The following is a 14,460-nucleotide window of genomic DNA, read 5'->3' on the forward strand; positions in this document are numbered from 1 at the left end:
CGTGCCAAGCTGGCCTTTCACATGTGTTTTCCCATTAACTTCTTCCAGCTGCCACTATGAAGTAGGTGTTGTTCTAAATCTCCACTTAATAGATGAGAAAACTAAGCCGCAGGAAGGTTTATCAACTTGCCCAGGGTCACACGACAGAGAAAAAAGTCAAAGCGAGACTCAAATCAAGTCTGTTTGATGCCAAAAGCCATGGTCATCGCCATGCGAAAGCACAGCCCGCGCTGGAAGCAGGAGGAGCCGGCCTGCCCTGGGATGTGCTTGACTAAGACCTTCACTCCCCAGCCTGCTCTGGAGGGCTCAGGCTTGGTGGGTGGGGTGTCACCAGCTCTGCACATCCCCTGGCACCCTGCAATTTCCCTCCCCACAGGGTCTTTTGTGCCCCTGAGACAAGTGCTTATTTGCCCCACTTCTTGGCTCCAAAGGAAAGCTCATCTCACGAGGAATTGTGCCAGCATGCACCACTGAACAACGCAGACAAGGAAAAATGCTGCTTTCTCCCCCAAAGCTGCTTTCCAGGACCACTGGGCAGTCATGCAATAACAATAGCGCCAGCAGTCATCACAGGAGGGCGGCCAGCCCTGCGCGCACCTGGGCTCGTGCAGGCCCAGCACTGTATGTCCGGCACCCCTCTGGCCCCCTGACGGCCCAATACCCACAGAGCATACGGACAGGGCGTAGACACCGGAGGGCCCACGGGCCACAGCCACCCTGCCGCCTACTTTCCTAAACCCAGTCGTACTGGAACCCAGCCATGCTGGCTCCTTATGTGCCATCCGAGGCTGCTTTTGTGACAACAGCAGAGGTGAACAGTTGTGGCAGACTGACCCGCAAAGCCTGAAATATTTACTCTCTGGCCCTTTGTAGAGGATGTTTGCTGAGCCCTGATGTAAACTGTGAAACCGAGGGTTAGAAAGACCTACTCGTTTCCTCCAGTGGTGGAAGGAATGGGGGAGACATTTAAAGTCAGACAGCCTGACATCAGAGCCCACTCTTGTAGTCCCTCGGCTATATTTCTCCCTGCCCCAAGCTCAGCACAGTTGACATCTCTATCAGAATAGCCCCACTCCCCGACTTTGGAGAATATGTGATGATAAAAATGCTGAACAAAATGCGTCTTACTGTAAGGGGCGTGTCCATGTGCCAACAGGCAGCCCAGCCCCTCACCAGACCGGCCTCACATGGGCCTTGCTCTTATTTCCTTTCCCTCCCTCCCTCCTTTCCTTCCTCCCTCCCATTTTTTTTTTTTTTTATTAAATATATATTTATTGATTTCAGAGAGAGGAAAGGAGAGGGAGAGGGAGAGAGAGAGATAGAAACACCAATGATGAGAGTCATTGATTGGCTGCCCCCTGCAGGCCCCCTGCTGGGGATCGAGCCCGCAACCCGGGCATGTGCTCTGATCGGGAATCGAACCCTGATCGCCTGGATCCTAGGTCGACGCTCAACCCCTGAGCCATGCCTGGCCGCGCCCCCTCCCATTCTTTCTTGCTTTCTTTCTTGAACTGCCTGCTCCAACTGAACTGCTCTCCTCATTTCCCCTCATTCCCACCTCCACCCTTTGCTCACTCCATGCCCCCACCTGGTGCCCCTCCTTCTCATATGCATCAGCCCTACCACCCTTCTAGGCCTCGCTCATCTCCTTCCATAAACCTTTCTCCAGTGGAATCTCACAGGAAATTCTCTCTACTCTGCATCAGCACAAGCTTCTGGTCCTTTCTGTTGGTCCTTAGCACACCAAAATGAGGCAACAGTGGCACTGTGGATGCCATGTGAGCAGGGGGCAGTGAATCCGGTCCCTGCCATCCATCACCTAAAGATCCCGGCTCCCTGGACCAGGTCTGGGCCTTGTGTACTGGAAAGCGCCTGCCCAAAGGTCTCTGCCCTTCATCTGAGTCTGTAGACAGGCCAGTTAAACTCCGAGCCTCTACTTCTTCATCTGTGACAATGACTGACACTTACTGAGGGGGTGCCAAGCAGGGCTGGCTTCTTTTCACGCATTATTGTGAAAGCTTGGACAAAAAGGCTGGGTTAGGAGCCAGGAGTACCCAAGGGCTCCCTTGACCTTGGTAACCATCTAATTTTGTGGTAAACTGGGAGAAAAGTGGACTGTATGACTTGGATGGACACATCAGGGTGTGATACTAAAGTAGTCTAGACCATTTCGCCTTACAGCCCTGTAAAAGGGAGACCTCGTGGACCTTCAAAATATTGAGTGAGCCACACACTCAACTGGGTGAAATGCTTCTTGACATTGAAAGTAGGGAGACAGAACACTCTCCAACCTCAGCGTTACAAGATTTGGGAGAGCTGATAGTGCAGACTTACTTTCAGGTCACTTAGCTAGTCCGGTTTCTGATCATCCCAGTGTCACCCGTCTTGACTCTCTGAGGCATCAGCTCATGTAAACAGGACGGCTTTGGGTATGACCAGATCCAGGGGCTCGAAGATGGCATCAGGTTTCAGTTGGTTAAAATGATGAAGTGACTAATTTCAACATCCATCCATCTAATGTTGCTGTCGCTGATTTTCATCTCTGACTTCTTCAGTTTGAAAACGAAATCATCCTCAAGCTGGACCACGAGGTGGAAGGTGGCCGAGGGGACGAGCAATACATGCAGCTGCTGGAGTCCATGTGAGTTCAGTGCCAGGGGCTGGGGGGCCCAGGCCCCGGGGGCTCCGGGGCTGTGTCCTCCCTGGAGACCAGTCTGGGTGCTCGTGGGTGTTGAGGAAACTGTTTTTGGAAGAAACCTCACATCTCTCTCTGGATGTCTGTGTCTTCGATAGTGACAGGCGGCTTCCGTTTCTCCACACCTTCCTCAGCGCTTGCTAGTGTCAGCCTTACTAGTTATAGCCGCCCTAGTGAGGGCGAAATGGTGTGTCACTGTGGTTGGACTTGCATTTCCTTCATGGCTAATGCTGTCGAGCATCTTTTCGTGGGCATATTGTCCGTTTGTGTATCTTTGGAGAAAGGCACTGGGTTTTGTTCCTGGTTCCACCACTAGGCAGCTGCACAGCATCAGGCCCACCATGAACACCTTTGGCTTGTTCGATGGGGACAAGAGGCCCTCGGTGGTTATTTTAAAGATGGAATACCTAAAGCACCTGGCACACAACAGGTAAAAGCTCGGTAAATGGACTCTCAGTGTCTGTCATGGTAATTGCTGCCTTCCAACCCCCCACCCCCAAGACTTCTCCCCTGGTTTAGGAATGTGGCTCAGACACCCCAAATTTCCTCCTAATTGTAGATTTCCTTGATTTGGTTAACTCTCTGATATAACTCTGATTTTGGATGCTTACTCTAATCTTCTTTGAGTATTTTAACTTTAACAACAAAAGCAAGCTCAAGGCCTTGCTCTGTCTCACAAGGACCCTTCTGGCCCTGCCCAGCAGGCAGAGTGGAGTCCCAGGTAGCAGCATCCCAGCCGGTCCCCACCCCTCCCTGTCCCTGCACAGCCCTCACTAAACACCTAGAATACAAAGGCTGCTCTGTTGAAGGAGAAACCTGCTCCTCAATGGATACTGAGGCTGGTTGTCCAGGGGAAACAGTGACATTTTGTCTGAGTCAATGTTTAGCTTAAAGGTCTGAAAAGGAAAATCTAAATATTGACCAGAAGTGAAACCATGTACACTGCTGGCAATTTCCATTTTTATAAGCGGATGGGCCCTGTGGCAGTCTTTAGATGGTCAGCGGGATCTTCAAATCCTTCCTGAGTGATTATTTATAAAAGGAACCCTCAGAAGTGGAGGAAATGAAAAACAGCTCATTATTTTTCTCCTGAGCTAGAGGTGTGAGTGATTTTTACAAAACTAATCAAGCCCAACCCCAGGAGCCAGGAACCAGGAGCCAGGACCCCATGGAACATCCAGTGGCCAAGTCCCTGCTTATTCCTTTGAACTCTCTGGGCCTCAGTGTCCTTATCTGCATAGTGGGGATAAAAATACCATACAGCCCTTAGAGTTTTTGCTGAGATAACCAAAAAAGATCATGTAAAATGCTTAGCACAGTTTCTGACACCTCGTAGGTAAGCCAGTGATATTAACTGTGATGATTATTAATCTCCAGTTTGATAGAAATGCGGTCCTTTGAAGCATGCGCCCACCTGTCTTTTCTCCCCCAGGGTAGTCATCCTCAGTTCCTCCAGCCCTTCACATCTGTCTCAAAGTGAAGGTCCCTGTGAATAGAGAGATGAGATGTTCTCTACTTTCCTGTATCCCATCTGCTTGGGAATATTTCTAGAAGAAGGGAGAGGCCTGGAAGGCTAAAGGGGACAGAGAATGTGTGTTCTGGGCCTGGGTCTCACCCAACTAGTTCCATATGTGAAAGAGGTGCTCCATGCATAGTTTTTAAAGGAATCAGTGACAGTTTGGTTCTGTTGGCACGGTTGGAAAGCATAGGCCTGGGTTCCTGCTTCTGAAGGCACCCCATGCTGCATGCAGATCAGTCCAAGTGTGAGCTTCCTCCACCTCCCCAAGGCGGATCATAGACTCGCCACCCCTCCTTCCACAGAAGGAGGAATTATCTGCATCGCCTGGAGGTTTCCACGGCTCTTTCTCATTGTCACTTACACGCCACTCTGCGCCTCGAAGGAAAGGAACAGCTGTGTGACCTTGGTAGGACCAAGATCAGAGCCCAGCCCAGGGACCTCGGGCCTCATCTGTAAATTCAGGGTTTTCATATGCCTACCTCAGGGAGATGTGAGTGTTAAACAAGATGCTCAATAAAACGGGCTTAGCAAAGCCTCTGGGACGCAGGAAGTACTCAATAAGTGGCAGTGCCGTTATTTATTATGGTAACTTTTTATTTCTCTGTCTGCTTCCTGTATTTCTACATTGCTAGACTGTGATATTCCAGAGGTCAGAGACTTCCTAGTTTCTAGAATAGTCATGTTTAGTGGATATATGAGTGGTGGATAGATGGATAGTGGGAGGATGGATGGATGATTTCAAACCAACCTGCCCATTCATCTCACAATCCTAGGCCATGTGAGCAGCTTTCTTACCTCTTTCCTAGAGAATAGAGGAACTAAGAAAGCCAAGACTTTGTTCTTCTTAACCCTGGCTTCTCAAATGACCAACAGCATTAGCCTCGCCTGGGAGCTTGTTAGAAACGCAGAACCTCAAGCCCTAGCAGATCTGTTGAATCAGCCTCGATTCACACAGTGCCCAGACGTGCCCTCGCACATAGAAGTTTGCAAAGCAGTGGACTAAGCCAGTGGTTCTTAATGTTGACTGCACATCAGAATCACCTGGAGAACTTAAACAGTAAAATTCTGCCTGGCCCCCACCCCTAAAAATGCAAAGTCATTTAACCAGGGTGGGCACTGCGCTTTATAAAAGCTCCCCCTGGTGACTCTAACACGTGGCCAGGGCAGAGACCACTGGTCTGGCTGTGCTCAGGCTCTGAGATGCCTTCTGCTCCCGAAGGCTGAGAGAATTCACACGCTCAACTCCGGATTGCATGTGTTTAGGGTGGGAAGCGGGGCTAGACCTGACCGTCCCGGATGGAGTCAGGCACAGCTATGACTGAGCCAGACAGGCCAAAATCAAAGGGCAATTTGCATCTCTGTCTGAGAGCTGGAAACAGGTGCTTCTCCCACTGAGAAGATGGATTTGTCCAGTCACAGCCACAGTTTGTGATGTCGTTCCCTCCTTGCAGCCAGGTTTGGCTTCTGGTAGGAAATGACCCCCCCACACACACTCTGAATCCTCACCTTTCTCATCTGTCCCCTCCTAGGAGCTCTCCGGTCTTAAACTGCCGCAGGAGAGCAGGCAGAAACAAATGGTCTGGGTGATGTTCGTCTACAGCTACTCAGGTGCCTGAGAACATACCCAATGCTTCTCTGCGGGGAGACATTTAATGGTGATTGTCTTGATTCCCAAGGTCACTGCTTACTACCTGCTTGATATTGGGAAGGTCATTTAACCTTTCTGAGCCTCACTTTCATCAGTTGTAAAATGAGGGGAATATTTTTTATTAATCAGAATTCCCATGATTTCTTAAGAAAAAGTGATTAGTGCAAGATCTGGTGCAGAATAAGTGATTAATAAGAAGTAATCATTAATCAAAATTTCAATCCATCTCTTCCAAACTTGCCTACGGGTCAACTAAGGGTAGATATGATTCTTTTTGATATTTCTCTTTTATTTTATATCTTTCTCCCATCCCCGCCCCAAGCAATGCCTAGCACAGTGCCTAGCAACCACCATGTGCTTAAAGAATGTCACTTTTTTATATTTGTTTCTAAAATGTAGAATATTAATATTATAACAAATGTAACATTTTCAATAATAAATGTGCATTTAAATTGAAAAGTGGACACTGTCTTCCTGTATTCCCCCACCTGGACCCTTGTTCAGAAGCAACCACTATGAAGAGTTTGGGGTTACCCCTTCCTGACCATACCCTGCAGATTTATAAACACAGAGACTCATGAGGCAGGCACACGTTTGCACTCACACATAGTGCTTGGAGGTTGACAGCTCAGACACAAAAGCCAGACCGTTGGTATTTGTCACCTGTGAGACCTTGGACAAGTTAGTTGACCTCTCTGTGACTTAGTGTCCCCATCTGCGAATGTTCCATTTCATAAGACTGTGTGATGGGAATTTAAATGAGTTAAAATTTATAAGATGATCAGAATAATGCCTGGGATGTGGCTCTATGTGAGTTGGTTAAATAAAAAATATTATTCAGAGACTTACTTTTCTCACCTATATGTTTTGTAGAGATTTTGTGTCAAAACACATTGATCTCTCATACTTTCTAATGGCTTAATAGAATTACATTGTGTGAATATGGTTTAATTTACTGAACCATTTGACTGTTGATGGAAATGTAGAATTGTTCCAACTATTTCACTATTAGACATAGTTTATAAGTATTATAAATACATTCTTGCATCCTTCTGAGAATATTTCTGTAGAATAGATTCCCTGAAGTAGACTTGTTGGGTCAAACAACACGTACATTTGCAATTTTGATATTGTGAAAATTTCTGCTCCCAAAGTTGTAGTGATTTACTCACAATGCATGTGCATAAAAGTGACTGTTTCTGCACCCCATTGCCCACACATTTATTTTTATTTTTTCCTATTTTGATGGTGGGGGGAAAGATGATAGTTGACCCTCGAATGCCGCAGGTCTGAAATGCACAAGTTAATTGAACTGTGGTCCATTGAACTGCTGTATATGTGCAAATAAGTGTATAAACAAATCAGGGGTCAAATAAGTGAACAAAATGAGCCAGTGAACCAGGGGAACTCGGAGTCACTATATCATTTGGCTTGTGCTCCCCCACCTGCCGTGCCCTTGCCCCAGCACACCTGCCTGGCCTGCCTGGCACTCACTGCCCTCCTGTCTGTGCCCGCAGCCTGATGGAGTGCTCCGCCGAGCACCCAACCATTGCCAAGTCCGTGGAAAGCTTCGTGAATCTGGTGAAAGGCCTCCTGGAGAAGCTGCTGGATTACCGGGGCGTGATGACGGACGAGAGCAAGGACAACCGCATGAGCTGCACCGTGAACCTGCTGGTAGGTGGGCTGGCAACGACCCCCCGGGCCCAAGTAGGACTGGAGTCCTGGCGCCAGGCCTGGCTCTGGAGTTCACTCTTCTTGATCAGAATGCGGCACTGAGGGCCTTGGGGATCAGACAAATGTGGGGTGAACCCCTGCTTTGCCACCTGCTAGCTCTGTGTCTCAAGGCCAGTCGCTTCACTTTCCTGTGCCTCAGTTTCCTCATATCTGAAAGGGGGCTGAATATTACCTTGAGCACTAGCCCATCGCCTGGAAGGAAGGCAGCGGCAGACGGTGGTTAAGGGGATGAGCTTCAGAGACACAGCCCACAGTTCTCACGCTCCCTCTGATAATAAATGGAATGGATAAGTCAAGGAAGCTTTCTGAAGGTTCAGTGTGCTTATCTGTTCCATGGAGAAAAGCATAGTGCCCGCTTCATAGGCTGTGCAGCCTGGCCTGTGGTTAAATGCTCACTGTGTGGTAGTTTCCCTCTTATGGAATGAAGTAATTCTAGTAAGTAGAATTTTTAGAAAATGACTATGGGACACAGGCTAGCCAGGGCAGCTAATCCCGCAGCCCGGCCCTTAACCTCTGTACACGGGACCTGCCATGGGCCAGCTCCCAAAAGGTTGCCCTTCCTGTGTCCTGTGATACAGTCATGAGACAGGGAGTGGCAGCCACAGTCCCTCACACCCACCCTTCAGCCCACCTCAAGTAGTTTAAATGAATAAAGTTGGCCAAAGACCACGTGGCAGCCATCACGACGAGCCCCCTGCCATTCCGAGCGTTCTAGAAACACTGCACAAGTCCTGTCCCCAGAGTTCTGTCGTGTGGCCTTCCTTTCCTTTTTAACAGCCTGGATATTGCTATTGATTTCCCGAAATGCTAAAGGGAGTTTACAAACCCTGATTATAGCAGAAGGGAATTCATTGCTAATAGCTCCATGAGGCCCAGTTTACATACGAGCACGAAGAGGGGTTTCCAGGAGTTTAGCAGTTTGTGAAGACGCAGAAGTTGGTAGAAGAAATCGACCTTCCACAGTCAGACTGACTAGGGAGAAAGCTTTGGACAGACTGTTCTAGAAGCAAATAGATGCTGCTAGTTTCTGGTGTCAGTGTGGTTTCTAGGAGGAGGACAGGGTGGCGGTAGGGGTGTCAGGAGAGCTGAGGTGTAGTACGGCTCTGCTACCCACTGACTGTGTGCCTGGAACACAATGTCTGCCCCTCTCTGAGCCTCAAGTGCACATGGTTGCATTGGATTAAATCTGGGTTTTCTCCAAGCATGGCTCACAGATCAGATCATGACCTCCGGGCTCAAAATCTGTAAGAACTTGTTTAAAAATGCATGGGGTTAGGATCTCTGGTGGTGAGCCCAGAACGACTACACGTCTGAATGACCCCTGAGCTCAGATAGGTAGAGGCAGATTTAAACGCCTTTGGCTGTGGAATCTCATCATAAGCCCCTATAGTTCTGCACTCTCAGGAGTTATGGTCTGTTATCATCACTGGGATCTATCATGATTATTACTATTACTCTGATTATTGCTATTACTCTTATTTTAACTCAGGTCCAACAGAGTACAGGGTCTGAGCGTTTAAAGGTCACACTGGGCTGTGTCTCATAGTAGACTATCAGCACAGACTGTCTCTGCCTTGGCAGCACACCTCTCAGCATAGCAAATAGCTCAACTGCATGCCTGATCTGTGATGGCTAAGATACTTCCTCTATCCCTTTATAGTCTAAGGATCAGGGAAGTGACTTTCAAAGCAGAATCTCCTAATGAGGCTGTGTGATGCATTCAGGAAAGTAAATTTCTTGCTCCCATCTCAGGGCATCCAGTCTCCCTCTCGTCTCCATCACTGTACCCTCCACCCCTGCCACTCTGCAAAGAAAAACACTCATCACATTGTTTTCCTCCCCACCTAGAATTTCTACAAAGATAACAATCGGGAAGAGATGTACATAAGGTAAGATTTTTGTTTTCTAAAACCCAGACTTGCTGTGTCACTCTCCTGATCACTATCCATCAATGGCTCCCTACTGCCTTCAGGGTAGAATTTAAAAGTATCTTCTTGGTATCAGGCCATCTGTGTTCTGATTCCCATCACTCTCCCCAGATTCAGCTCCTTTCATTTGACTCTAATCAGCCTCCCAGACCCACTGGGAGACCTCTGACCTGCCATGCTGTTTTGTGACATCCACAGGTCTTACTCTCCTTAACTCACTTTGTGGATCGAGCTGGTGAATAGCACTTGAATTTGTTGCAAGGCTGGCCTGGGAAGCCCAAGTCCTGGGTTTATAAGGCATGTAGCCAGGTCATTGGAAGCCCAGTTTCAAAGGGGAAAAAATGCACGATGCTGCTTTTTTGTAGGCATTTAAAAGATAGCTATTTGAGTGTGTCATGAAGGATTTTGTGGGGGACATTAGCCTGGAGCAAAGAACTCCCTTGCCAGTTTTTCTCAGAATCTCGTATTTTTCCCGCAAAGTCTTAAAAAAAAAATATTGTTTTTACTCATTTCAAAAATAATACACATTAGTTACCAAAACAAAAAATACTCATAAAATACAGATAAGCAAAACAAAAAATGAAATAAAATCCCATAATCCATACATATTCCCTGACCCTTTTATATTTATATATAGATTGAATTCTGTGCATGCGTATTTTTTGCAAAAATGGGCTCATATTGATCATACTTTATTCTTTGCTTGACAAGAATTCCATGTCAACATATATATTTCAACATCATTTTTAATGAAACTATAAAATTCTCTTTCTAGAATATATCATAATTTATATAGCTAATTCTATATTGTTGAACACTTAGGTATTTCACACTTTTTTCTGTCATAAACAGCACAGTGACATAGTTCTTGGACATCTCTATCTTCACGCACATCTTTACGTGACAAGTACCTGAAGTTGACCATCAGATTAACAAGCGTGGCTCCTTCAAGGCTTTTGACTCGAAGTCCAATCTCACTCTTCTATTACTGCAGATATTTACGTGCTTAGTTTAGCATTATTCCAGAGACAGGAACTATCACTTGGGAAAAGAATAATTCCATAGTTTGTCCTGAGCTTCGAGAGTATTAATAGTATCACTAGACATGACTTATTATAGTAGCACAAAGCTGTGGGGTTTGAGAGGCCTGGGGTCTGCCCCTTGTTTCTCTGTGACCCTGGTTGTATCACACAGTCTCTCTGGTCTGAGGTTTCCCCCATAGGATGTCTTCATTCTACCTTGTGTTCTGAGGATTACAAGAGATGCTACAGGAAAAGGGCCCAGCACACGGTCCCCTCCCTCCAATCTTTCTTCTCTCCTTCCCATTTTAGAAACACAGATGGTGACTCCCAGATCTCCATAAACTTTAGCGATCTGAGTCCTATATAGTAATCTAGGAAAACCACATTTGCCTTAACCAGATGTTAGAAGTAGGATATAGTCTGAAAATCTGTTCTGTTTGGCAGACATAGTATTTAAAACACTTTTAATTGTTTGCCCAATTTTTAAAATCTAGAGATTTTACCAAAAAAAAAAAAAAAAAAAAAAAAAAAAAAAATTCCCATTTCTCCTGAAAATCTCAGAAGATATGGCAACACAGGGCCCTTATCCTGTCCTGACAACTGTCACCTGGACTGGTGGTGGCAGCCCCTTTGGCCAGGGCAGGGGAGCTCTGGTCACAGCACTGTCTCTGCTCACCATTGAACCTCACCAGGGCATTTCACTCAGCTGCCCACCTCGCATCTGTAGTTGTTCAAGTTTGAGCCCCAAGTTGGGCTCGTCAGGGTGTCTTGCTTTGGGCTTTGTAGTTGATCACCGAACTCTGGAATTGACAAAGGAGAGGAGAGGGTGCGTTGGCTAATTAAGGAGTTGAAAGTAGAAGGAAGGCTCTCCCCCTGACTGCTCCCTCCAAGTGTTTTAGACCCAGCCATCAGGGATCCAGGAGACCGAGGACAGGCAGGGTGAGACAAAGTAGAATTCAGCCATGGATGGAGGGGTTTCTAAAGGTGGACCACAGGCTCAACACTCCATGCATGCAGGCCAAGTGCAATTTCACTAATAACTCTGATTGATCAGCAGAAAGTCAAGGGGGGTGGGGGGGAGAGTGGAAAGGCCATGATTGTAGAGACAGAAATAGCTGGTTTCAAAACCTGGTTTTACCTATTTCTAGTTCTGTCTACTTTAACACAGGTCTCAGTCTGCTTATCTATAAAAGGAATATTGGGAGAATGAATTGATATAATATATAAAGCACCCATTTGATGAATGAATGAATGAACGAACGAACAAATGAGTGAACGAATAAATCTTTCTGTCTGAGATGCTCCCCACTTGTGCTCTTACCTTCAGATCCCAGCCCCGCTGTCATGCTAAGGAACCTTGCTGGCATCCCCACCTGGGTGAATCCTCCTGTTGTGCCGTAGCCTCTCCTTCAGGACATTGATCACAGCTGGATTTTGGCAATTACTTGATTATTGGGTTGACCTGTGCCTTGTTTCCCTAGACTATAAATTCCAAGCCCTGAGAGCTGTGCCTGCTTTGGTCTCCACACATCTACTGCCTGGGACAGCCTGTGCTCAGTAGTGCAACTTAGCTGATTGAAGAAACAAAGGAGCCAAAGGGAACGGGGATGTCCTGGCTCATTTGTTATCAGCAACCACTAGCTGACCCTTTTTCTCCTTAAAATCTTCGCCAGTTCCTACCTCAAGATCAGAGCACCGAGTTCACAATGATAATGCATAAGAACCATTATTGCTCAGTGCTGGCTGGGGCTGATCACTTTCCATGCAAACTCATATGTATTAGCAGCAATGCTGGCTGTCAGTTTCTGAGCCTTCACACATGGCCTGCTTGGCTCTTTATATGCCCATAGGTAGGTTCTGTGAGCATTGTCATTTTATAGATGAGCAAAAGAGGGCACCGAAAAGTTAACTGCCCCTTAATACCTATTATGTATCAGTTATCTAAGAATTGACCAGAGCTCCCTTCCCTTGTTTCCATCCTGTCCTCAACACCCCTCATCTGTGGAGTCATCCCAGGGGTCAGAATTGGAACATCACATTGTAAAGGGATGGGAGGTGGGGATGTGATTGTTGTTGAATAATAGATTCTCCCTGCTGACAGCTCCAGGGCTCAAAGTGAATATCCAGTCTCCAGCCCCTAGTCCACTTCCTCTATACCCAGAGGACACTGAAGAGAGGGCACAGTGCTGTGGCTTGTTCATGCTCCTGGAATAGTACAATGATCAGAGTGTGGGCTCTAAGGGCAATTAGCCTGGGATCACGTTTCAGCTCTCCTGTTTATTATTAGCACATGACTTCTGACAGGTTATTTAGCTCTTCTTCCCTGATTTCCCTTGTCATATTGCATTGGCTAGAGTCCTCAGTATGAAGTAAATGGTACTGGCTAGAAGCATACCTAACTTTTCCAGGCCATAGTTTTCTCATCTGAAAATGGGTATCCTCAATGGACCATTTTACAGGGTTGTCATTCATGAGGATTAAATGATCTGAGGGATTTAAAACACTTAGCATAGTACCTATCACGCCTCAAGTGCCCCACAGATGCCAAGTGCTGTTTTCGTGATCACACAGAGGGGCTGGCTGTCAGGGATAGAGAACTCCCTGGTGACCCCCAGAGATACTCAGTTGTTCTCTCTGGCTTCTGCCTGGCCCTACCACCTGCCTCCTTATTACTGTACCTGATAATTCAGCATGTTTCCCCAAACAGGTACCTGTACAAACTCCGCGATCTTCACCTAGACTGTGACAACTACACGGAGGCCGCCTACACGCTCCTTCTCCACACCTGGCTTCTCAAGGTACTGCCCTTCCAGTGACATGGATTCATGCTGGGATCCCCTCAGGGCCCTCACAGCAAGTTGGAGAGTTTAAAAAAAAAGCCAAGTTTTGTTTTGTTGTGAGTTCCAAAACTCTTGACCTGGCAGGTTCCTTTTTTGAACTGCATCACCTGGTCACAGAAGGTCTCGGGTGATTATCACATTAAGCAGCAACAGTAACTCCTCGAGATAGGTCTTGCAGTTTTATAGAACATCCGACTATTTTATATAACATCCAGACATCAACTATAAATTATTAGCATGCCCAGTGAGCTATTTTCCTCCTCTTGAAAGCATTGCTGCAGCTGGACAGTCGAAGGGATTTCCTTTGGCTTTTGAAGAGCTGGGACCATGTCTCCTCGGGGTTCAGAGAAAATCCCTACAAACCATGTATGAGCCAATAGAGAGTCAAGTGGACTTGGCAAAAATCAGGAGGCACTGCCCAAATGGAACCTGCAGACCAGCACCTCTCTGACTGAACCCTGACACCAGGGTTGCAGGGAGGCAACTCCTCATCAGTGGGGGAGACTTCTGTCCTCAGTGGCCTCTCAGCCCCTGGTGACTCCATGTGTCCTCTCTCCACAGTGGTCAGATGAGCAGTGCGCATCGCAGGTCATGCAGACGGGCCAGCAGCATCCTCAGACCCACCGACAGCTGAAGGAGACGCTGTATGAGATCATCATAGGCTACTTTGACAAAGGAAAGGTAATTTGTCCCTGCCTTTCCTCTCTGTGGGGACCCTGCTCCTGGGAAGGCCAATTCCTCTCCTATACTCCACACCTGATCCATCTGCAGATCTCTGTCCCAATCCTAAATCTGATCACTCCTCTCCATCTTTCTCCATCTCTAGTCTTACCACCTTCATTCAGGGCACCAGTATTGCACACCTGGACATTCCATGAGCCCTAAGCAGTCTCCCTGCTTCCTCTATTGCCCCGCAGAGTTTCTCCATATGGGAAACAGGGTGATCATAAAAGTTATTTTGAATCACACCATTCTCCTGCTTACACCTTAGTGGTCCCTCCATTGCACTTAGAACAAATTACACAATCCTCTCCATCACCTGTGGGGCCCCACATGCGCTATCCTCTGAATGCT

The 14,460-nt window shown here is 47.1% G+C and overlaps 1 protein-coding gene across 1 annotated transcript in view; it reads left to right on the top strand.

Annotated features, from left to right (window-relative positions):
- The window catches only part of DOCK2 (dedicator of cytokinesis 2), a 330,536-nt gene that overhangs the window by 285,156 nt on the left and 30,920 nt on the right, over positions 1–14,460 (top strand). Inside the window, exons 34-38 of the mRNA XM_087816193.1 lie at positions 2,556–2,641; positions 7,380–7,536; positions 9,445–9,485; positions 13,254–13,344; positions 13,948–14,067. Coding sequence (XP_087672319.1) covers positions 2,556–2,641; positions 7,380–7,536; positions 9,445–9,485; positions 13,254–13,344; positions 13,948–14,067 — 495 coding nt within the window. The remainder of the gene's footprint in view (positions 1–2,555; positions 2,642–7,379; positions 7,537–9,444; positions 9,486–13,253; positions 13,345–13,947; positions 14,068–14,460) is intronic.

This window comes from Miniopterus natalensis, chromosome 4 (assembly GCF_054644295.1).
Source record: "Miniopterus natalensis isolate mMinNat1 chromosome 4, mMinNat1.hap1, whole genome shotgun sequence".
Taxonomy (NCBI): Eukaryota; Metazoa; Chordata; class Mammalia; order Chiroptera; family Miniopteridae; genus Miniopterus; species Miniopterus natalensis.